The sequence below is a fragment of the Dipodomys spectabilis genome, unplaced genomic scaffold (genome assembly GCF_019054845.1).
Source record: "Dipodomys spectabilis isolate Male_0828 unplaced genomic scaffold, ASM1905484v1 ptg000017l, whole genome shotgun sequence".
Taxonomy (NCBI): Eukaryota; Metazoa; Chordata; class Mammalia; order Rodentia; family Heteromyidae; genus Dipodomys; species Dipodomys spectabilis.
The window spans coordinates 7,141,129-7,165,903 of record NW_024870694.1 but is presented as its reverse complement, the minus strand read 5'-3'; the positions used below and the strand labels follow the sequence as shown (position 1 = coordinate 7,165,903).

Below are 24,775 nucleotides of genomic sequence, written 5' to 3'. Positions count from 1 at the left end.
TTAAGTTCATTTTCTTAGGCATTTTGTCATAGCAATGGGAAGTAGATGAACACTGCTGGTTACCACATGAAAGGACATTCTGCTTCCCCAGAGGTCAGAGAGAGCAGAAAAGCTGTGTTTCACCCAGTTTGGCAGAAATATCAAAGGCTAATAGTATCTTGCTGCAAGGGTGCAGTTTCTACCTTTCTGGAAGGTACTCTCTGGCAGTATCTACCAAAGTTCTAGCACACTGAGCCCATGGACAAGCAACTCCACTTTTAGTGATTAATCCTAAATATTTAGAGCAACATGTCTAAACCTGGACAGAACACTAGGAAATGCCCTAAACACATTTATATATGTTATCTTGCATGGTTTGAATAGTAAAACACGGTAGAAAAATGTCAGTCAATAGGGGACTAGATTAAAATATCTAAATGAAAAGCCACTAATTAGTGGATTATTGGGATAGGTATGACAACAGCATAAAAAACATAAAAAACATCTTTAAGACCTACTGGCAAATGAAAAAAAAATTAATCACAGAAAAATGGATAGAAAATTATTCCATTAATGTTCGGAGAACAAAAGGAAAAATCCTAAAACTTAGGTGAAATACAGAAGAAAGGCTCTATGCCAATTTTTATATTGGTCTCCCTTAAGAGAAGAAGGTTTCCCTGCCTGCACTGTATTATTGTGTACCCCTTGAACCTTGTACTGAAAAGGGCAACATTACTCTTAAGTTACTTGTACAAATTTTTTTTTGTTGGTCACGGGGCTTGAACTGAACTCTCCCTGAGGTTTTGTGTTCAAGGCTACTGCTCTACCACTTTAAGCCACAGTGCCATTTCTGGTTCCCTGGTGGTTAACTGGAGATAAGAATCTCATGGACTTTCCTGCCCAGGCTGGCTTCAAACCATGGATCTCATCAACCTCAGCCTCCTGAGTAGCTAGGATTACAGGTGTGAGCCACTGGTGCCAGGCTACTTGTGCAATTAATGAAATGAAAAAACAAAAATATGATAACAAAAGATAGGGCAAAGAAAAAGCAGGTATTTTATTGCATCATGGTTACATAAATCTACACCTGTGTTGACAAGAAGGTTAATTTTACTGTATATTAATTTAAAAATAGAAATTAAAAACAAGGGAAAAATAAAAGAAAAAGACTATAAAGAATGATGTGCAGAGGCAGGTGCTGGCGGTTCACGCCTGTAATCATAGCTACTCAGGAGGCTCTGAGGATCTCGGTTCAAAGCCAGCCCGGGCAAGAAAGTCCATGAGACTCTCATCTCCAATAAACCACTCAGAAAACTGGAAGTGGTGCTGTGGCTCAAGTGGTAGAGTGCTAGCCTTGAGCTGAAGAACAGAGAGACAGTACCCAGGTCCAGAGTTCAAGCCCCACAACCGACAAAAAAAAAAAAAAAGAATGATGGATGGAAACAAAGTGGTTGTCTCTGAATAATGGACAAGAGGTATTTTTTCTTCATCATTTATATTTCTCTATACTTTTTAGATTTTCTATAAAGATCACATATCACTTTGAGAGTAAGACTGAGATAAAGCAAAAAATTATAAAGAAAAAAAGAGTTGCAAAGAATATCTGGAGGCTGATAGAGATCTACCTCCAGAGACAGTCCAGATGCCCAAAAGGTAGGCTGACACAATGGCTTCTGACACACACCTGGGGGAGGTGAGTTGGGTAAAGAAAACATCTCACATTGGGCTTGCTGCAAAGCAAAGGGCAGATGGAGCAGGGGACAGACAAAACAGAGGATGGGCAAAGCAATCTGGCTCCTTGGCAACTTTTTTCTGAGCCTCAACACCTGCTTGGGTGTTGATGGTTCCAGCAGAAGGACAGACTTCCCATAAGAGATATTCTTTTTCATTTCTTTTAACCCTTTAGTGATGCTTGCTCAGGTGGTATAACAACATCATGTCCTGCTCTAGGAGTTATGTGGGGAGGGACAGAAAGCAAACAGGAAGAGATGAGCGACAGTAGACAATCTTACTATTCACCCAGAATGTTACAGAAATAAATAAAAGGTACAAGAGTGGGACAACAGCCAGTGTCCAGTAGACTTGTATTTTCTGGTCTCCATCTTTGTCTCATGTGGGACCAGAGAACTAACTGGGCCTGAAGCTATGGCCTCCTACATTCATATCAAACCCTACACTATAGACCAGAGGTTGGCCAAGTGTAAAACCTCAATAACAAAGGAGGTTACAAGGGCCAGGCTCCATCACATACAGTGCCATGCATATATCCATGCCTCTCTCACCCTCTTCAGATGGCATAGCTCAGCTTCTGGTTTGTCCAGGTGACAAACCTGGCTGTAAATGGTAGAGTAACTTGGGGCAGGCTGGAGCTCATCCATGTGGAGAACTCTGCTTGGAGGCTGCCTAGGCTGACTAATTCAGTGACAATCACTGCAATCTTTATGTGCTCCAACTGTCTAGCAGGAAAAAGGAGGGATGGAAGACCATGAGAACCTTGGGGTGTGAGCCGAGTGGTAAGAAAAGAAAAAAGTGTTTTATAAAGAAGGTCTTCAAGTTGGTCCAACTCTAGAGAATCAATGCTACATGGCAACCAGGGCCAGTGTGTCTTTCATGCCAGGAGCTAGAAGTAAGGCAACAAGCATGCCACAGTAGTTCAGGTAGAAGAACAAATGACTTGGCTCTGAACCTACAGTTTTCAGGAAGCACCCAGTGAGGCAGGCATAGGTCAGAGAAAAGCTGAAGACTCTGTCTTGCTGGTCTTTCAAAGAGAAATCAGGAAAGAACTAACACTGGCTTGACCACTTGCTCTATTTGTAGAAATAACACTATAAAGTAAAACCATGTTTCTTTCTGTGAGTCACAATCAGGAATTATTTCAATTTTCTTCTCTATTCTTTCTGATATTTTTTCTTTATAAAACGTATATGTAAGCCAGGTGCCAGTGACTCAAACCTGTAATCCTTGCTACTCAGGAGACTGAGATCTGAGGATTGTGCTTTGAAGCCTGAGCAGGAAAGTTCATGAGACTCTTACCTTCCATTTAACTACCAAAAGTCTGGATGTGGAGGAGGGTTCAAGTGGTAGAGCACCAGCCTTGAGCAAAATCAATAACAACAACAACAACAACAACAGCAATAACAACAAAACAAAACAAAAAAACTCAGGGAGAGAGTCAGTCCTTCAGTCCTGAGTTCAAGCACTAGGACTAGCACCAAAGAAAAACAAATATATTAATAGCTTTTGTAATTAGCTAAGTGTCATAAAATATTCATTTTGGTTGAAACCTCACTATTTCAGCCTGTTAGGATGTTTAAAAATCTTCCTTTTTTAAAAAAATAAAGACATGCTGACTTGTTAATCTAGTGATCCTGTTTCAAAAAATATCAAGCACATCCAGCACTCCAAAGTAGAATTAATAGTCTGTTATACTGACAGATCCCAGCTTGTTTTTCTAAATCTCTAAGATGTTCTATTCCCAAGCCTGGGACTGACACCTGTAACGGTGTGACTACTAAAATTCACCTTTTCTATCCTTGTGAAACCTGGGCACTCTGTTGCTTCCATCAAGAAGGTAATCTCATGCTTTGCCTAATCCTCTTACTCTGCAGTTAAGAGCCACAAATGGCCAAGTGATCAGTGAGCTCTCTTGACTCATGGATAGATATATGGAGGTAGTCTCGGGAACATCCCAAGTAGAGAAGTAGAAATAGCCAGCCAGAATCTGTCCTACAGTGGGGAAAGGGCTACAAGCAGGGTGACTGCAGTTCTGGATTCAATCTAACTTCCCATTAAGCTTGCTTCTAATCAAAAACTGTCTTTGAGACACATGTTCACTGGGGAGGTGCAGTACTACCAGCTGTGCTCTAACAGCAAGGATCTTCCAAGTATGTCTAATCATAGGGACACCCTCTCTAAGGCTCTAACAGACCTGGGGGTGTCACATTCCGAAGGCTTTCTCTGCCATTGCACTGAAAAATTGAAGGGTCTTTGGAACTTGTTAAAGAGCTTTGTCTGCTTTCCTTTTGAATTTGTTAAAAAATTTAGCATAGTAAGACAGGAGTTAGAAAAGTCCACAGCATCAGTGTAGTTATAAATGGTTCACATGATGCTGTGGGAAGGGGCAAGTGGGCAGAAGCTAGGGGTCAGGCCTCAATTCTATTCCCAGATCCAATGGCTCTTCAACTGTGAACCATCATAAGATTCCTGGGCAGCAGACAATCTGCTATTTCTCTATGCAATAGTCTGCTTATCTGCAAAATGGGGTTAATCACATTCATTTTGTGGCACTGTGGGTAAGATGAAAGATGGCCATTCTGAAGGGCACTGTGTCGTCACCACAGGGTAATGCACAACTGTTTGAGGCAGGAGCCTTATGTTAAAGAGATAATCATGTACCCTTCTCATGGAACGCTTTCCTACACTGACACTGCAATTATGACACTGATCCAGGAAGCACATACTTCCAGCTTTTCTTTCTCCTCCACAATCTCTAACTCACTACTGCTGGACCAAAAGAGCGGTCAGGAGGCTATGAAAGAATACCCACATATGCTCACTTTGTCTCATGCAATGCTGAGACCCAGTGCTTTACCCATCAAAGGGACCAGCCCCCCCCACCCCCAACTCCATGCCTGGAACTGCTATCCCCTTGCTCTCACACAACTCATGCTCACCCTTCTAGGAGTAGTCTTCTCTCTCTTATAGTTCATTCTCCATAAGTGTGGGGAAGACATAGGCCCAGAACGATCCTGACCTACAAACCTCCCAGCCATTATTGCAAGCACGTGTTACAGCAGTGACTCATTTGACATCCTGGATTCACTGTGGTCATCTCAGACTGAGATTTAAACCAGGCAGGGAAGAAACATTCTAGACATGAGGAGATCTGAGGCTTTAACCCTTGCATCACTTTGCCTACTCAGCTATCAGACAAGTACCCCACTGGGGGAAAGATAAAGGGAGATCATTGCTCTAGCTCTAGGTAGTCTGAGGATACTCACAGTCCTGATTCCTCCAGCTTATGCTGACTTGGGAGGAAGATACTCAAGTCTGAATGGGTAGAGCCACAGTGCACTCTTACTGAGGGACACATACAACCTGACGAAGGTTTCTGTGTAGTTCCAACTATGAAGCTGGATGGAGACCTTGCCTGACCCATTGCCTGACCCATGATACCCTGATACCCAACAACTCAAAGCTCGTGGCTTTAGGTCCCAGTGATGTGATCCTGCTCTGTAGAGGAGATGGGGAGCAGAGTTCCACTCACATGGGGCGTGGAACATGACGAGGACAGAGGAGTGCTCCTTCACAAACTGGTCAAAGTCTTCATCGGTCAGGTGATAAACGGAGCCGCCCTCATCTGCCCAGGGAGTCTCGGGGACCTGGGGCTGTGGCGGCTGTGGACTGGAAGACCAAAAACAGGCAGAGCTCAGAGCAAGCCCCAGGGCTTGAGCCCCGTTACAAATCCAGCCCCCTGGCACAAAGCTCCCACTGAGTCAGCCAGTCCCACTCCAGGAATTCATCCTCTTATAAAACTGGCCCTGGAGGAGAAGCCATGGAGTAGGATGGCCTGCCCACTTCTACCTTCCCACCAAAGTTCCAGAGAGGTACTTAGAGGATGTCCTGCTACAAATGGTGGCCTTCTGCTACCCTCTTACTTGCTCCTAGGAAATAGGGGTTTGTTAGCTCTCTAACACAATTGTAAACTAGAAAGATTATACAGTTACAGGGGAGGGGGACCTTTGGATTAGCACACTGCTGCATTCAGTACTGCCAAAGGGCTGGGGAGGAAAGCTGGGAAAATGGGTTTATGCACAGGGAAGGTAGGAAGCAACATGGCCAGCGGTCTGAGAAAGACCACATCTGGGTGAAGGAGAAGCTGCTACATGAGGACACAGGGGCACAGAGCACTCACTGATCAGCCTGAGGAAAACAGGGTTAGGAATGTCCTACTTAGCACTTAGTGCCATCTGACTAATCCTTCGAGAATAACAACAGTAGTTCTTCACCACTCATTAGCTGCAAACCTTGGGCACCACCTAACTTCTCACATACTGTGCCCAAGTACTATGAGAAGGTTCACAGGTGTCTAATACAAGATGGCTGGTGACCTAAGGTTCTTACTCCTTTACTACAAAGCACCTCTGCTAAAGCACCTTAATGTAGCTTTGAGAAAACCCTTTAAGATGACAAAGGTGAAAATCCAACCATTGTTCTGGCTTTCGAGAACCTACTTGGCAGGAAATGTTTTAAAGTCTAGAGTCAGGGCTGGAGAATTCATTAGCTCATACAAAATAATCTGCCAACATCCTGGCTCTACACTACACCGCAGAAGCCCACACTGGTGCTGCTGACTGGGTCCTACTGGCAGTCTGAGTCTTCCTGGTCCCAAGAAATGGAAAGTAGCAGGAAGTGGCAAGCCATCTCAGCCCATGCATGTCTAGTGACAGATGGGACAGGACAAAATTGAGCTTGGAATGAGTCACCAAGAAGTCTCAAACAGTATCATGATATCTAGCTTCCTATTCTTAGCCTCAAATGCTAACCACTCACACTATCACTAATTCTGTGAAGAATCTGTCTTTACAGTACACATACCAAGTTATATACAGTTGTGTACATTTGAAAGTATCTACTGTAGATTATTTGTTGTGGAATTGACTAGAAACAAGCCAGGGTGCATTGAAAAATGACAGGTCAGGTACACCATGCTCTATCTCATACGGAGGGCTGAGAGCTGTAAGAAGAACAAGGACTTTCTACATACCCACAGAGATAGACTGCTGGAGATACAGAATGGTCTCAAATGTGCTAATTCTTGCATAAAAGAGAGACAAAATATACTCATTCATGGAAGTGGAGGGGTGACTAGAGTGGTAGAGAGCCAGCCTTGAGCAAAAAAATATACTCATGCGTATTTGCTTGCAGCTCCCTAAAGAAAGACTTTAAGAACATAGGAGAAGCTGTAGGTGTGACTCAAGTGGTAGAGCACCTGCCTATAAGCATGAGGCTTTGAGTTCAAAGAAATGAGCTGGAAAGAAGTTGTTACCTGTAAGGCGTGGGAGGGAGAATACAGAGGAGAGGGGTTGAAGTGAGACTTCTAAATGTGTACTTCTCATCTTAAATTTTGTTTTGTCTTATGAATGCAACCTATTAAAAGATCAAAACAAAAATTTAAAAATTCAGCAAGAAAATAAACCGAAGGTGGAGAAGCTAGAGCTGACTAGGAGCACAAGCATAAGAAAGTGAAAAATATGTAGTCAAATAGGGAGAAGAATGCACTCTAAACCCACTAAAATAACAGTACTAGAGGCCAAAAAAAGTATGTATGAATCCACTGGTGCAAAAAGAACAGGAAACACCAAGCAGAAAGGAGTAAAAGAGGTCAGTGCAATTTTAGAAGCTGGAAAACCACTGTAGTACAACAGAAGGCAGAACCACGCCTTGAAGCAGTACTGCAGCTGGGCTGGAAACAGGAGCTGTCACTGAAAACTAGAGCAGTCAGACCTTAGATCTGGGGGTACACCCACTCCCATTCAGCAGACAAGCTGAGGTTTACTTTCTGGAGAGGACTGTAGGATGGGCACAGTGGTAAGAAGACCTGATGGAAAGAGCAAGGGAATAGAAGTCTGAGCCTGAAGCACTGAATGATGCTTTTTACTGCGTGCCTCTTCCTGAGAGAGCTCCCTGAAGATGGGGGCTCTTTGTCATCTCTTTTCTTCTTGTACTTAATACATAGCAGACACCTAATAAGTGCTTATTGAGTAACTGAATGAAAGAATAGTAGATTAAAAAGTAGTTAAAAATAGATGTGTTAAGTTTGGTGAGGAGAAAACATGAGAGAACCCAGTAGCTATCTTCAAACATTTCAGACTGCTTTGAAAAAGAAATTATGATTCATTTTCTATGACCCAAAGACTAAAACCAACACCAACCTACGGAAGCTCCAGAGAAAGAAATTAACTCAGTCTAAGGAAAACTGTTCTATCTATAGTAGGTGAGAGGGACAGAGCAGAACTTGGAGTTAAAAGACCTGCTAGAGCCCTATTTCCACCTCTAATCAGCTCCAGGAACCCAGGTAAGCAAACCTTACTTAAAACATCCCCCATGGCTGAGAGTGTGGCTCAAAGGCCTGCCTAACAAGCATAAAACTTGTGTTCAAACCCAAATGTCATTAGGGGAAAAAAGCCTCAAAACATAGGCCAGTGTCCTTTATCTATCAAGTTCACTCAGGTAGACATGGACATGAGATATTTTGGAAATTTATAAAGCCCTGCGCAAGTGTTCCTAGATAGCCTGTATGACCTGTACTGACTAATTCAAAATAAATGGGCCAGTTTGTGATGAGGCAAAGGCATGGGGGGGGGGGGGGGGGGGAATTGCCAGGCTCAGTTTGCTGACTTTTCTGTGCCTTTCCAGTCTCTAATATGGTGTTCTCTGCAGGCTGGAGGACCAGGTACTCTAAAACTGGAAAGACAACACAACAGCTCTTATCTTAGGATAAGAGCTTCCTGTCTGCCAAAGACAGGAAGATGCAACCTGGAGCATTCCAAGGCAAGAACACTTGATGGCTATTTCAGTTTCCTCTTGTTAGTATCAAAATATACAAGATGGGATGCATGGCTAGCCATATAGAGTATGCCCTTATACCTGCCTGTGTAGCTTAACTCAACAGTGTGAGCTCCACCAGCAGGGGATGGGACATAAGGCCATCAGAAGCATCAGGAGGTACAACTACCATAATCATTGTGTAGAGTCCTTATGTCTTCAGCCACCAGGCCTTACTCTTGGGCTTTTATAAAGAGAAATAAGCCAAGCTAGATGTACCTTTGTCCTGCACATAAGCCCCAAAATGGCTCAGAGCCAAAGGAGAGGCCCAAGGCATAGGAAAAAGTGATATCACTACTACCTGCCAGGATTAGAGAAAACTTGGAGACTTAAAGCAAGACAAGAAAACTGCATGTGGAGCTAGGTCAGAAAATCTAGGAGGAAATTTGTCAAAATATCAAGTTATCATTTTTGGGTAATGGAGAAGGAAGAAGGCTTTTTGTTTCATTAAAATTTTTGTATGTTGTATCTCACTTGATTATCTTAAAATTGAGGAAGACTGAAAAATTAGGCTAGTTGCTACACAGTGACATCACTAACTCTTATTAGTGCATGATGTCAGAGGGATCACTGGGTATCATTAGATTCTCTACTGGGGAAGTGGACTGCAACATACCCCAACACAGAGGGCTCATGGCTGGTGGGGAGATATTTCAAGAATCTGTAGATGCCCCTTCTCCTTCCTGGCAGATCCTCATCTCCATTCTCACCCTGCTGATTACCAATGAACCATGGGCTGCTAACAGAGGGTCTTCCCCACTGGTGAAAGAAGGGAGGAGCTGGAAAGTGGGGATACAACTCTGTCGGCAGGCAGCCAGGGTGTGGGCAGGCCAGAGCAAGGTGAGGAAGGAAGCTGGATACAGAAAGGAGAGGGCTGGGAAGACAGGGTGGCAGGCTCCAGTGGGAAGATAATAACCTGTCACAGAAACTCCACTGATGTGCTTCCCTTGGCTAGGCCTAGCAGGTGATTCTGAACATTTTTTTTTCTTAAACACCAAACCTTATCCTTCCAAAGAGATATGAGGGTGTTTTGAAGCCAGAAAAGGTTAGAGAAAGGGGAGGGAAGCAGACAGATTTTATGCTCTGGTGACAAATGAGATTGCTATTTGTTGAAACCTTCTCCCAAAGCAGAGCGAGATATGTCTGGCTGGAGGAGAGGACATGCTTATTATCAAATGAAAAAGGAAAATAGGAAAGTGAAAGCCCAGGTTAAGACAATGAACACATGATAATGGAGAGCAGCCTTCCCAGGCAGGGGCCGATAGGGACAGAGATGTGAATATGCTTCCAAGAAATGAAAGATGCTATGCAAACACAGGCCGCAGTGGCTGTTCATCTCCCAGGCCCCTGGGATGGGGGATAGCAGAGGACAGGATTTCAACCTCTGGAAACCCAAGTTTATTTCTTACAGTCTTTTTTTAAAACATAAAATCCATCTTTTTATCATTCTGAAATATACACTGTGAATCCATATCTTTGGGTATGTAATTCTTTCATCTGGGTTCCTTAGGTACAGATGTCTTTAAGTATCTACAAGCTGGCAAAACTGGGTAGGGGGCTGAGCCTTCAGGCAGGGCTCAGAAGGGGCTGAGCCAGAGTGTGGGAAGCAGCTGGGGGTGGCATCAGGCTGCAGGACTCAGGGCTCAGTACTGGCTTTGTTTCTGCTATCTGCTCTGTGACCTCAGACAAGTTGCTCCTTCAGCACCTCAGTTACATCACCAAACAAGGATAATAATCACAACATCTCCCTGACAGGGCTACTGTGAGCAGTAAGTGGGAATACTAGTGAAGCATCTAGAACAGTATAGAGATCTCAAAATATTTCAAAACAAGATTCAAAAAAAGCCAACAGGCTTAGGCAGCCCTCTCCCAGCTCACAGCCATCCAGAAGAGAGTGAAGGAGACAGATGTTGACCAGGTTCCAGCTCCAGAGGCCCAGGGCTCACGAAATCCTTACAACTCCTAGGACCCCAATCACACAGATCCCCATGCTGGCTTAGACTCCTGCCTGATCCAGTAATGCACACAGTGCAATGTGTCTCCTACCCTTCCTTACTCCCTTTACCAGCCCTTGCCCTGAGACTGAGAGGCCACCTTTGGGCCTAGCAGATCTTCCTCTGAGTACACCCAATGTGAATGCCCAACTTACTTCTTTAGCCACTCCACGATGTCCTCGGCTGTGGACCCATAATTGTCATACTGGAACAGAAACCGTCCTTTCCTGTGATATGTAGAGAGACAGCATGGCTAAGCCAGGGACACAAATGCCATTGGGGAGAGAAGTGAGCGCCACAGGAAAGTAGGGGACTTACTCAAAATAGCAGATGGTGGGGTAGCCGCGCACATTGTACTCCTCCTTGATGTTTTCAAATTCAGAGGGGTAGACATTCATCCCAGCCAGGACCTGGGAGAAGGAAGAACAAACTAGTCCACTCTCTGCACATGTCCATGCACATCTTGGCCAGGTGTCCCAGCAGAAAGGATATATGGGATAAAGCCTCGCACACTGGGATGTCACCAGAGCCACTGGGAACAAGTTAGACTGAGTTGCCTGGGAATAACAACAGAGTGCTCTGGAAAAGTCAGATGTCTAGACCCATACAGCTGGTCCCTTATACTTGCCCTTCAGGAAGAACAACTCCTAGGCAAAAACAAAGTTCTGAGGGCTAAGGAACTTGCTACTAAGTTCAAGGCAGAGTCTGGAATGGGGCTACAGCCATTCAAATGCATTCTGTGTCTTTTTCTCTGGCCCTGTCGACTCAGGCTGTACTCTTCCTTTTATGTAAATGGAAATAAGTAGTTTTCAGACATATTCAGTGTCTACACATATCCTTAGACACCTCCATGAATACCTCATGGGCTGTCCTTGGTCTGTCCCCTTGGGCCTAATATGTAGAACATTCTCAGACCTCCTAACTCAGATGTGGCTAAGTACAACATGAGAAACACAGTGTCTAGGAACCTGCCTATCTCTCTTCCCTCTAGACCTTGTAATGCCTCCCTAGTTATTTCTTCCTTTTGTGACCATCACCCTCAGCCTCGTTTGACCGGAGTCACAGAAGTTTGATCAAGTTCTGGGGCCAGGGCTGGGAAGGTGGCTTAGTGGTAGAGTGCTTGCCTAGCATTCATGGAGCCCTAGGTTCGATTCCTCAGTACCACCTAAACAGAAACAGCCAGAAGTGACGCTGTGGCCTAAGTAGTAGAGTGCTAGCCTTAACAAGCTCAGGGACAGTGCCCAGGCCCTGAGTTCAAGCCCCAGGACTGCCCCCTCCCCCCCAAAAAAAGTTCTGGGGCCACATGACTGGCACACCTGAATCAGAAAGGAGATAAATAGCTGTGTTATTAGTACATGGCTAAATGCTAAGAAAAATCTGGAAAATAGCATTCTGCATCTCTGCACTTTCCTTGGCAGTTAACTTCTCTAGGGTTGGATCAAGCACTTGGACTTTTATGTCTATTCTCATGGGCAAACATTGCTAAAAGAATGGTGGAATGCTGTCCCCCAGAGCAGGAGAGCACAGAGGTGAGAGGAAAGGAAGTCCCAAGGAGCCAATAGCAGTTACAGCAGCAGAGAACAGAAGCCCAGGAAGCTAAATGTTACCATTTCCAATGCACAACGATACATATGATAAAAAGGAATATCCTGGTTTCAGTGGACCATGAACTTGATCCAGAAGACTGCTTTCACCTACATGTCATGTGACCTTGGGGAAATCACTCACGCTCACTGAGGTTTCTCATTTGGAAAGTGTAGGAGATAGACTATCAAAGGGCTCATAAGAGAATGGAATGAGATAACCAAGTTGAAAACTTCAAGAATAAAACTGGTGTTCAGTAACTGTCAAGGTCCTTATTCCCTACTAAGTCTTCTTGGTGACGGGGCCACCTGTGCCTCTGGCTCTCCATCTCCAAGAGGACGTAAAAATGTCGTTCTAACTGTTTTCATTACTTAGCACAATGCCTGGCATGTAACAGGCACATAATAACTGCTTGGGAAATTGTGGGGGCTTTCTCCAGCCAGTATGGGATGCCACAAAGAATACAGGGAGAACAAGTCTGAAACAGAACTTAGTAGATGCCCTGGAGCCCTCTAAAAGCCATTCTGCTCATTTCCCAAATTGATTCAGCCTGTTCCAGTAATATCTGTCTACTTTAAACTTCTTTCTTTTCTGTCTAATTGATCTCTTTGTCAGTGTACATTCACAAGATTAATTGCACACATCCCTCCTCTTTTATTACATCACTTCCCTGCACCAAACCTTCCAATTCCATTGAATAGAGGCTAAAATCCAACTTCATACTCAGCCCATATGGTCTCTGTCTCATTTCTAAATCCTTCTTTCTTACAAAACTCTTACTTGCACACCTGTTAGGGTGTGGGTTTTGGATTTTCCCAGGAAGGAGACAGTCTGAGATTTTGTATAGGAAGGAAGCTGAGCCATCTGCCTTCTCAGGCACCTTGCAGAGCACAGCAACAGCATCCAGTAGCCGGGAATATGGGCTCATGGGTCAGGAGGCCTGAGCTGCAATCCCATCTCCCTACTTAACAAGTCACAATGTCATGTGCTTTGATGAAGACTAAATGAAGTAATATGAGTAAACCCTCTGTAACATGCAAAATGAATGAGCTGTTTTTGTTAATACTACTGAGAGGTTCTCTATTCCAGAACACACAGTGTGCTTCCCTGGCCCCTACTTCATGTCTTCTAGTTCCCTTGCTGAGGATGCCTATTCCCTACTACTCAGCAAATCTTGAAGGCAAATCAAATCTCACCTCCGTGGACAGCTTCCCTATGCTACCTTTCTTAGGGGTGACTTGTAATCCTAGAGCTTCTATAGACCTTCTGTGCTACTTTGGCAGCACTGTGTACAAACATATTTTTGGAGGGGTTTTTGTATGTTTTTTTAATTGTGCTGTTGAACTCACCGCCTTGCATTTGCCAAGCTAGTGCTCTACCACTTGAGTCGTGCCTCCAGCTCTATTTTCTTTTGCTTATTTTTGAGATAGGGTATCTTAGGCTTTTCTTCCCAGGCTGGCCTTAAATCCTGGTCCTTCTGTTCTCAGCCTCCTAAGAAACTAGAATTACAGATCTGAGGCAGTGGTACCCAGCTCGAGTTCAGGCTTTTGAAGCCACATGAGACAAAACACCTGGCCTATGTCTAAGGGGGCAATAAGACCACAATTTCAAAGTAACTGTGTCTGTGGGGTGGTGCAAGTGGTATAACCAACATACTCTTCACATCCAACTGCAATCCCTACTCAGGAATAACCATGGAAGCTGCATAAGAACTACCTAAGAAACAAGGACTCTATTCAGGATAGAGAGCTATTGAGGTCTAATTAAGATAGCAAACATGAAATTACTCATCCTCTGTATCTTTTATATAAGAGACACAGTCTCTTACATAAAATGGAGTTTTATTTATCTATAATCTACATACATCCTCCCATATCTTTAGATCATTTCTGCATTACTTTACTATATAATGCAATAACATTGATATATATGGTTGTGGCCATGTGAACAATGACCATAAAAAGTCTGTACATGTTAGTACAGAATCAATTCTTTTCCAAATATTTTTGATCCACTACTGGTTGAATCCATGGATGAAGAACCCAAAAATGCATAGGGCTGACTGTTTAAAGGACAAACTGTAAGGGAAAGTTGTGGGTCATGGAGCTAAGTCAGTAGACTTTGACCACCGTTAGTGTGGATAGCGTTCTGGGGCAAGATGGGGGATGTGAGATGTTCAATGAGGCCTTGGCACAGGACATGCTAGGAGGAGGAGCCTGGGTGACCTGGCTCTAAAGGAAAGCTGGTGTCTGCCAGATGGAGAGATGCTGACTTTTAGATATTCTCCATTTGAGACATGGGGAAAAAAACCCAGGCTGAGATGTCAAGCAAACTGCCAGACATGTGGTAGTGGTTCTTAGGGGAAGAACTTGGGCTCCTCAAAGCTACATTTTGCTGAAGCTATTAACACAGGCAAGATCTCTAAAGGACAGATTGTGACAACACAAGAAAAGCAGTGCCAGGCCCATGCACCATGTGCTAAAAAACAATAGAAAGCAGACACTTAGTAGCACCCCCAGCTAGAGAGCAAGAGGAACAGGGACAGGAAAGTTAGGAAATTGAGTCCTCTGTGTCTACCAAGTCCTCCTCATGGCAACCCAGTGAGAAGGGTAGGACTTGACATTATCACTCTTTTTTCACAGATGGGGCAACAGAGGCTTCAAGACTAAGCAGCTTGCCCAAGAACTCCCAGCTAGTGAGTGAAAACCAGCACAGAGCCTGACCTATACAAATCTGTCACCATGATGGTTCCATTTCAGTGATACGCTCATCCTGTCCCATCATGGCTGAGGTTAATAAGAGACTGGGCAAAGCTCAGAGGCCCAGTGTGGATGTAGATCATGGAAAAGCTGGGAAGCTGGGAAGCAGGCAGGTAGAGATGAGGTTCATTCTGAATTAGGGAGCAGTGCAGCTGCTGCTGAGGCTATCAATTAGCAAGCTTTAGGAAGGACAGACGCTGATGCTTTACCAGATATCAACGACAGCCCAAAAGAAACAGATCTGAGTTTGGAAAATGGCAAAGGCCACACACACACATCCCTGACCTGGCTTCCTCTCTGACAGCATCAGGTTGGATGGTTCCCAAAATTTCTGTAGAGGGAAAGTTCTGGCCCTTGCTACAGATGTAGTTAGCCAAAAAGGCCTCAGAGATGATAGAGATGAAGAGGCAGGGGGCTCTTGGCTGGCTAGATTTCAGCACTGGAAGGGTGAGCTTTTGATGCCTGGGGAGGAGCAGCCCATCTGTCAGCCTGTGTGCGAATATGAAAAGCAATCAACACCTCTGGTTTCCCAGCCACTCCAGTCCTGTGCCTGGCTGCTGGGGAGCTACTGCTGCTGTATTGGAAACCCCGGCCTCCAAGAGCATCTGCATAGTGGGGGAAGGGCTAGACTCTTATCAGAGATGTCTTCCTAAAACAGCTGGGAGCTGCTGCAGCTACATTAGAAATCCCTGGCCTCCAAGAGCATCTGCATAGCTGGGGAAGGGCTACACTCTTATAAAAGATGCTTTCCTAAGACAGTGAGGGAAGGTAGGGACAGAATAAAACAAAAACCTCAAGCAAGAAAACATGAATTCATAACATGTTTCCTTCATGCACATAACACGATGACCTGGGCACAAGTAATTAACACCTAGCCTCTTATGGCCTGCCCAGATCCAAAGAAAAGCCTTCTGACTTTTCTATAATGTTGTTGAGGGAACAGGAAGGCACCCTGTACACCTGAATACCAGGAGAAAGTAAGTCCTCTGATCACAAATATTCTTTGGGGCTCTCCTTGGAAAAAGTCTGTGGGAGCCCAATGCCAGGGAAAAAACCCATCCCTCAAACCTCCTTCCCATTGCCTCTGCCCTTAATAACTAACGCTCTAGATTCTTTTAAAAAGAAAGAACATCACTCTACAGAAGACAGTCTAAAATAAAATGTACCTAGAAGTGACAAGCCACATAGTTACTTATCTTTCATAATGTACTGGGTACCTACAATGAGCTTGTCCTTGTGCTATGTACTAAAGAAAAAGATATGACTGGGACATAACTTTTACATCTAGGAAGCTCACATATCACAATCAGTATCAAATGATGAACAACAAAGTGACATGGAACACAGCAAAGATGAAACCAGGTGCTGTTGGCTCATGCCTGTAATCCCAGGTACTTAGGAGGTTGAGACCCAGAGCATAGGGTTTCAAAGCCAGCCCAGGCAGAAAAGTCTGTGAGATTCTGCCTTCAAAATAACCAGCAAAAAACAGGTCTGAAAGTGTGATTCAAGTGGTAGAGTACCAGACAGGCAAGCAATGACTTAAGTTCAAACCCCAGTTCCACTAATTTTTTAAAAAGTCAAAGATGGCTAGATTTGGCCATGCACAGCAGAGACAAGCTCTATGGCATTGGTGGGAATGATCCATGATGTACATGTGACTGGCATCAAGTCCTCTTCTTTGATTGGGACAACTGGAATCATTAGTTCATGATCTGATTTGGGGCTGGAGCTACTTATTTGACAGCCCCACAGGTTTGGAAGTGGAACTGAACAGTTTTCTAAGTACACAGGGCACAGGAAGACAGAACACAATAGGCAATTAAGTCTTTTCTCCAGGCTAAATAATTTTAAAATATGGTATCTGAGGCCCTTGAAATGTGCAGAAACTTCCCCAGAGTGATATGTGTGCCTCAAGGCCAAACGACTCTAGGCAAGCTACTAAAAATTCATTAGTAAAGAAACAAGTAGGACCCTAGTGTTGTCTCAGAATGAGGTCAAAAGACAAAGCACTGGTTTCTGGCAAGCCAGATCTGCAGCTGAAAAATGGGGCTGTTCACATGTCCATGTACTCCCATTTCAGACTGTATATGTTGTCTGTGTTTGAGCTATGTTTATATGTTTGAGCTTATCATCACATAATTTGATACATAAAGATCATGAAGCAGTTGCAAGACCTCAGATCTTTCTTAATAAGATCTGGGCCAGTCCCACTGAGATGGCTCTTCTGCTAGCCTTCCAAGAAAAGTTTATGGATTTTTCCATGCTTTCTGTTGACACCAAAACAAAATACTTATGCCAGTTAGGTTGCAAAAACAAACAAATCAGACAAATATATATTTCAAAACAATTCAAAGCAGGATCTCAAAGAGATACTTATGAAATAAGGATACTGGGTCTAAGTAACAATGTCTTGTTCTCACAGCCAACCTGGTGCCTTGCTGGGTGGTGGGGGCTTTTCACCCTTCACCAAGCTACTAAAAGCTTAGAGGTGAGATAGGCCATTCTTTGAATTGCAGATATCATGCTGTTTAGCTTCAGGAAAGCTTTGCTACAGAGAATGTTGATTTCCCCTAAAAGGTTTGCTTTGCTTGCCCAATTTCCCAATATAGTTTGCTTTTGTTAAGGTTTGGGTCTCCACCCCAAACATGGGTTTTTTGTTTGTATGTTTGTTTTCGTAGAGGGGTTACAGTTACATGAGTAAGGCAATGAATACATTTCTTGTTGGCATTGTTACCCCCTCCCTTGTGAGTTTTTGTCTTTAAAAGCTTTGTGCTAGCTGTGTTCTGGGCTGCAGGTCTTTGGGATAGAAGTCAACTGCAGTCATCAACTTTCTCATAAAGACAACCAATTTAACCTCTCAAGATGTGGCTTCTCTGTTTCTTGCAAGTGATTCCCATATAACACTTATACTTGCACACTCATGTCTGGAGCAGCATTGCTCACAACAGCCAAGAACTGGAAGTAACTCGTGTCCACCAAAAGAAAAAGAAAATATTGTGTGAATAAAAACAGAAATACAGATAAATGTGTATCTATAGATATAGATGTACATATATAGTCATATGTATGTATATATACTTCTATATGTATACATGTGTGTATGTAAGCCTTGTAAAATTATTCAGCCTTAATAAACAAAAACTCCTGCCACATGTTACAACATAGATAAACCTAAAGGATATTATATTAAGCAAAATAAGCCAATCACAAAGTGGCAGATAAATGATGTCACTCATATAAGGATCTAAAATTGTGGAAAAAAAAAGAAACAGAAAGTAGAAAGTTTTGTATTTTTTAATCAATGGGTGGGGAGTGAAGAGAAAACTAATGTTTAGTGAGGACAGAGTTTCAGTTTTGCAGTATCAAAAAGTTTTCAAAATCTGTTTTCCAACAGTATAATATACTTAGCAATATTGAACCATACATGTAAAGATGATCATGTAGTAGTATTTTTCCCAGAGTTTTAAAACATGATAGGCATTTGGCAGAAAAGAAAAAAAGAGGAGATACAGATAGCAGAAAGTCCTCATGGATAGACCCTCAGTCACAGCTCTCTTCCCTCTGCTGCGTTCCCAGTTCCCCTTCTGCTTCTCTGTGCCATCCTGGTTGCCCAGACTTCTCTGAAGACCCATTTCCTCAATGGCTCCTCCTCCTCTTCTCTTCCTCAACTTCAAGGTATGCCTCCCTAGGACACACCTATCTCCTCCCTGCCTCCCCCACCCCTCTCCCCACCCACCAGCTCTAAGAACTGCCAGTGCTTGAATTCTTGGCTTTACAGATCTCCACTGGGGCTTACATTTCTATGCTCTGCTCTTCTCTTCTGGCCTGGGGAAGCCTGGGCAGGGCACAGCCTCTGTGAGCTTCCACTGCTTCTGATCCACCAATGGTGGCACTTCTTGCTTCTCAGTAACAGCCTCTCCTACTTTGGAGCCTGGCCCCAACAATTTTGAACCCCTTGGATCACTAGCCTCTGGTAACACCAAGTGTATGGCTGCTGGTTTCCTTACTATCTCAAACTTTCCTAACTCAGCAACTATGTGGAGTTAGCTCTCTACCGTCATAGGGAACAGATCACTGAGACACAAAAATTTTTTAAGAAGCTATCTGGACAGAAAGTACCATCATTCTCCCTCCCCACCTTGCCCCCAGCCCTCTTCTTCACCAAGACCGAGAACCACCTAGGCCTGCTGGCCCACAAAGCCTCACTTACAAAGTGGCCTCGCAGCTGGGTCGCAGCCTTCTGGAAATGTGGCATCATCCTCTTGCACATACTGCACCCTGGTCAAAGGCAGGAAAAAAACCAAGTTCAGATATGGTGAGGCTGACCCTGCCCTCCAGCCTGCCTTCCCCAGACTGTCCTCTACCCACAAAGTTTAACCAGCCTGAGAAGCTCAAGACTGCAAAGACCATGGATACCCCAAAATAGGAGGGAGACACTCTATCCCCAAAGAGCTAAGAGTCTTGATGGCACAAAGCAGGGCAGAGTCCAGAAGTCCCCCAATGAATGTTAAGAATGACTAGCAAACATGTCATAAAAAAACAAAGCACAGAATACTCAGAGCTGACACGAGTTCTCAAGATGGCGACGGGGCAGTAGGGAAACGCCACAGCTCTCTCCAACCAAAAAGAGAGTTCGAGTTCCAACCTTTAATCTCCCCAAGAGACCGACAACAACAAAAAGACGAACACTCAGAGAAAAACCAGAGGTGGAAAATAACAAAAAAAGAAAGAGAGGAAAAGAAGAATTTCAGAACAGAGAAGAGCGAAGACCCCTCCCCCAACCTTTACTGGCCGCGCGGCAGTGCGCCAAGCCGCCGGCCAGCCGGCCCGGCAGGGGCTGCCGGAGCCACAGAGACACAGGGGGCTGCTTGCAGATCACCAGGTACCGGATTGCAGAACAGCGGATCGCCAGGAACAGAGAAACCTACCAGCCGGGAGTCTCCAGGAGGATCCCACCCCACCCATCACTCTCCACCGGAGCGGAGAGGCTCCATCCCGCCAAAGCCGCCCGGCACCAGCAGCGCCACAAAGGGACCTGTCCGCAGACCACCCGCCCAATCGCGATCGCAACGACCCGGCGGGGGGCCGCCCAACCCAGCCCGCAACCACCCCAACTGAACTCGGACTGCAACAACAACTGACGGACTGCAACAACAACTGACGACCTACAGGGTGAGTACCCATCAGGGGACAGGGAATCCATCAAGGGAGACCAGAGCTGGAGGGAATCCCCAGACCCTGACCTAGACTCCCTACCCCAACACCCGGACCACAGGACCCACTAAAACTGGGAACTGTTCGAGAGCCCCACCAGCCGGTGGAGCACACTCTGCTGGCCAGGCCAGAGCAAGAGCGCCCTGGGAAGGGAGCTTAAATGCTCAAGCCAGGAACAGTGCCCCTGGGTCAAGACTACCAACAGTAGAAGAAATTTGAACTGTGTCCTCCAGGCTGCATAACCAAGGTGGTATACACATTAGCACAGGCCTAACGAGCGCGCTCCAGGCTGGGGCCGGAACCAGGCCAGGGGACCGGCGCCTGAACAAAGCAAAAAGGGTCAGAAGTGGGGCTGTGGCTCAAATGGTAGGGTGCCAGCCCTGAGCTGAAGAGCTGAGGGACAGCACCCAAACCTAGAGTTCAAGCCCACAACCAGCCCAAAACAAACAAACAAAAACACATCAGGAGCCCATAGCAGACTCCAGTATTTGGGAGAGTGCATCCAGAGCATCTGATCTTCCCAAGAGCACCCGCAGGAGCAAACACAAGCAGTCTAGGCTGCTCAACCCTTCCAAAGGCGGGAATTGCTACAGCAGAGAGCTGAGAATCCTAAGTGAATAGCAGCTGGAAATAGGCTCCCAACAGAATCCAGATCAGACACAGACTCTCTCTACCAATAGAGAATCAGCAACCAAGCAAAGACAGACACACCAAAACAAGATTGAAGAGCAGTCTCCTGAACCCCCATGCGAAAATCACAGAGAAAAATCACAAGGTTTACCACTACCCAGGACAGCAAGCTCACCTCAAAAGCCAGCAGCCACGCAGGGGAGAGCCCCAGTGGGAGCAAAGCAGGAATGGAAGACAAAAACTACATCCAAGGGTTGCTGGAGGCAATGACTCAAGAAATAAAGCGAGAAATGGATCAGAAATTGAAAGAGCACAAGGATGAACTATCAAAAGATATACAGGATATCAAACAAAAATTGGATGCAAAAATAGAAGCTGCACAAACCTCAGTAAGAAGTGAGATAAACGCCAAATTAGAGGTACTGCATACTGATATCACCTCATTGAGAGGTGAGATCAGTACTCTGAGAACCAACATTGAATCCATAAAGGGATCCATTTCCACCATGCAAACCACAATAGAAGCCACGGTCAACAGAGTGAATGAAATGGAAGGTAGAGTGTCAGATACAGAAGACAGAATACACCAACTGGACCAAAAAGTGACAGATATGGAAAAATCACTCAAATTAAACCAAAGGGAAATTCAAGAGCAAGCAGATAATGCTAAAAAATTTAACCTTCGCATAATCGGAGTGGACGAAGGTGAGGAATTCCAGAGCAAGGGAATGCAACACCTATTTAACAAGATAGTCAATGAAAATTTTCCCCACCTCAAAAACGACCACCTTAACTACATCACAAAAGCTTATCGAACACCCAACAAGCAAGATCCCAGGAGAAACACTTCTAGGCACATAATAGTAACAATGATGGATCTGAATAATAAGGAAACAATCCTGCATGCAGCAAAAATGAAGAAGGAGCTATACTACAACGGGAAAAAAATTAGAATCACTGCAGATCTCTCCACACAAACAATGAATGCAAGAAAAGCCTGGGAAAGCACCATACGAGCCCTGAGAGCCAATAACTGCCAACCCAGACTGATATACCCGGCAAAGCTAGCATTCACATTCGATGGAGAACTGAAAACTTTTAATAGCAAAGAAAAACTAAATGAATACATAAACATTAAGCCAGCATTACAAAGAATTCTAAGAGGGGGGACACAACCTGAAGAAAGCAACCAGGAACTGGGACCTGCCCCAAACAGGCATTACTCAAAGTCTAACTGAGCAAGCACAGGAGGAAAGGAAAGAAGAAAAACTTAGGAAAACGGAATGGCAGGGACAACAATGCATCTCTCTATACTTTCACTTAATATAAATGGGCTGAATTCGCCAATTAAAAGAAAACGAACTGAGGACTGGATCAGAAAACAAGACCCATCCATCTGTTGCCTTCAGGAGACCCACCTCTCAGCCAAACATACAAACAAACTCAGAGTGAAGGGGTGGAAAAGGATCTACCAATCAAATTCCCCCAATAAGAAAGCAGGTGTAGCTATCCTGATATCTGACAAAATAAACTTTTCATTAAAATCAGTACAGAAAGACAAGGACGGACATTACATATTAATAAAGGGAACAATCCAAGAGGAGGATATAACCATCATCAACTTATATGCCCCAAATATCGGTGCACCCAGATATGTTAAACAAATGCTCTCAAACTTACAGAATAAAATAGATCCCAATACGATAATACTAGGAGACTTTAACACGCCACTCTCACCAAAGGACAGGTCTACCAACCAGAGGATTGGCAAAGAAGCTACCGAATTAAGTGAGGCCATACTTCAAGCGGAATTAACTGACATCTACCGAGTATTTCACCCTAAAACAACACAGTACACATTCTTCTCAGCAGCTCATGGAACTTTCTCCAAAATAGACCATATCATAGTTCATTCAAGGAACTTAAGCAAATACAAAGGGATCGACATAATCCCCTGTATCCTATCTGACCACAGTGGAATCAAGCTAGCTCTCAATAACAAAGCATACCGCAGAAATTTCTCTAATACATGGAAATTGAACAGCACACTCCTTAACAAGGCCTGGGTAACAGAAGAGATCAGAGAAGAAATAAAGCATTTCCTAGAACTCAATGAAAATGAAAACACCTCACAAAGAAACTTGTGGGACACAGCAAAAGCAGTCCTGAGGGGCAAATTTATTGCCCTCAGTGCCCACATCAAGAGAATGGAGACAGACCAAGTAAATAATCTCATGTTGCAACTAAAACAGCTAGAAAAACAAGAAAAAATGGGACCTAAAGCTACTAGACGAAGCCAGATAACCAAATTGAGAGCAGAGATTAACCAATTAGAAAATCAGAAAACCATAACCAAAATAAACCAAACAAAAAGCTGGTTCTTTGAAAAAATAAACAAAATTGATGGCCCGTTGGCAAGATTAATTAAAAAAAGAAGAGAGGAAACCCATATTAATAGGATTAGGGATGCCACGGGAAACATCACAACACGTACCCAAGATATCCAAACAATTCTAACAGACTACTTTCAAAAGCTATACTCTCTAAAGGAAGAAAATCTGGCGGAAATGGATGCATTTTTAGAGAAATACAAGTTACCCAAACTGAGCAAAGAAGAAGTTAACCAATTAAATAAGCCAATATCCTATAATGAGATACAGGAAGCTATCAAAAGTCTTCCAACAAAAAAAAGCCCAGGACCAGATGGATTCACAGCAGAATTCTATAAGACCTTTAAAGAAGAACTAATACCCATACTCCTCAAGCTCTTCAGAGAAACAGAGAAGGAGGGAGCTATCCCAAACTCATTCTACGAAGCCAATATCACACTCATCCCCAAACCAGGCAAAGACCCAACCAAAAAGGAGAATTACAGGCCAATCTCCTTGATGAACACAGATGCAAAGATCCTTAACAAGATTCTAGCTAACAGAATCCAGAAACACATAAAAAAAATAATACACTATGATCAGGTAGGCTTCATCCCAGAGACACAGGGATGGTTTAACATACGTAAGTCAATAAATGTAATCCAGCATATCAACAGAGCCAAGGTCAAGAATCACATGATTATCGCCACAGATGCAGAAAAGGCCTTTGATAAAATTCAACATTCATTCATGCTAAAAGCTCTGGAGAAAATAGGAATAGAAGGAACATTTCTAAAAACAATAAAAGCCATTTATGACAGACCAATAGCCAATATTATACTTAATGGGGAAAAGCTACAACCAATCCTCCTAAAAACAGGAACAAGGCAAGGATGTCCACTGTCTCCACTCCTCTTCAACATAGTCCTAGAACCCTTAGCCAGGGCAATAAGGCAAGAAAAAGACATTAAAGGGATCCGCATAGGGAAAGAAGAAGTGAAACTATCCCTTTTTGCAGACGACATGATACTATACCTCCACGATCCCAAAAACTCCATCCCCAAACTTTTAGAAATCATAAGTCACTTCGGCAAAATAGCAGGATACAAAATAAACCCACAAAAATCAGTTGCCTTCCTATACACTGATAACGCACAGGAAGAGAGGGAAATAAAGGGAGCAACCCCATTCACAATAACCTCCCAAAAAATAAAATATTTAGGAATTAACCTAACCAAAGATGTAAAAGAACTATTTAATGAGAACTATAAAAAGTTAAAGAAAGAAATTGCAGAAGACACTAGGAAATGGAAAGACCTCCCATGCTCCTGGATAGGCCGACTTAATATAGTAAAGATGGTGATACTTCCAAAATTAATATACAAATTCAATGCAATTCCTATTAAAATCCCAATGACGTACATCACTGAAATACAGAAAACAGTCCAAAAATTTATATGGAACAACAAAAGACCTAGAATAGCCAAAACAATTCTAGGGGATAAAGACAATATGGGAGGGCTATCCATGCCGAACTTCAAACTCTACTACAGAGCTATAATCACAAAGACAGCATGGTACTGGCACAAAAACAGACCCGAAGACCAATGGAACAGAATAGAAGATCCAGATATAAATC

The 24,775-nt window shown here is 43.9% G+C and overlaps 1 protein-coding gene across 1 annotated transcript in view; it reads right to left on the bottom strand.

Moving 5' to 3' along the window:
• Pdia5 (protein disulfide isomerase family A member 5) overlaps positions 1 to 24,775 on the bottom strand; it is an 89,451-nt gene that overhangs the window by 18,629 nt on the left and 46,047 nt on the right. Inside the window, exons 8-11 of the mRNA XM_042669674.1 lie at positions 19,134 to 19,201; positions 10,899 to 10,990; positions 10,736 to 10,807; positions 5,246 to 5,382 (exon numbers count right to left, since the gene is read on the bottom strand). Coding sequence (XP_042525608.1) covers positions 5,246 to 5,382; positions 10,736 to 10,807; positions 10,899 to 10,990; positions 19,134 to 19,201 — 369 coding nt within the window. The remainder of the gene's footprint in view (positions 1 to 5,245; positions 5,383 to 10,735; positions 10,808 to 10,898; positions 10,991 to 19,133; positions 19,202 to 24,775) is intronic.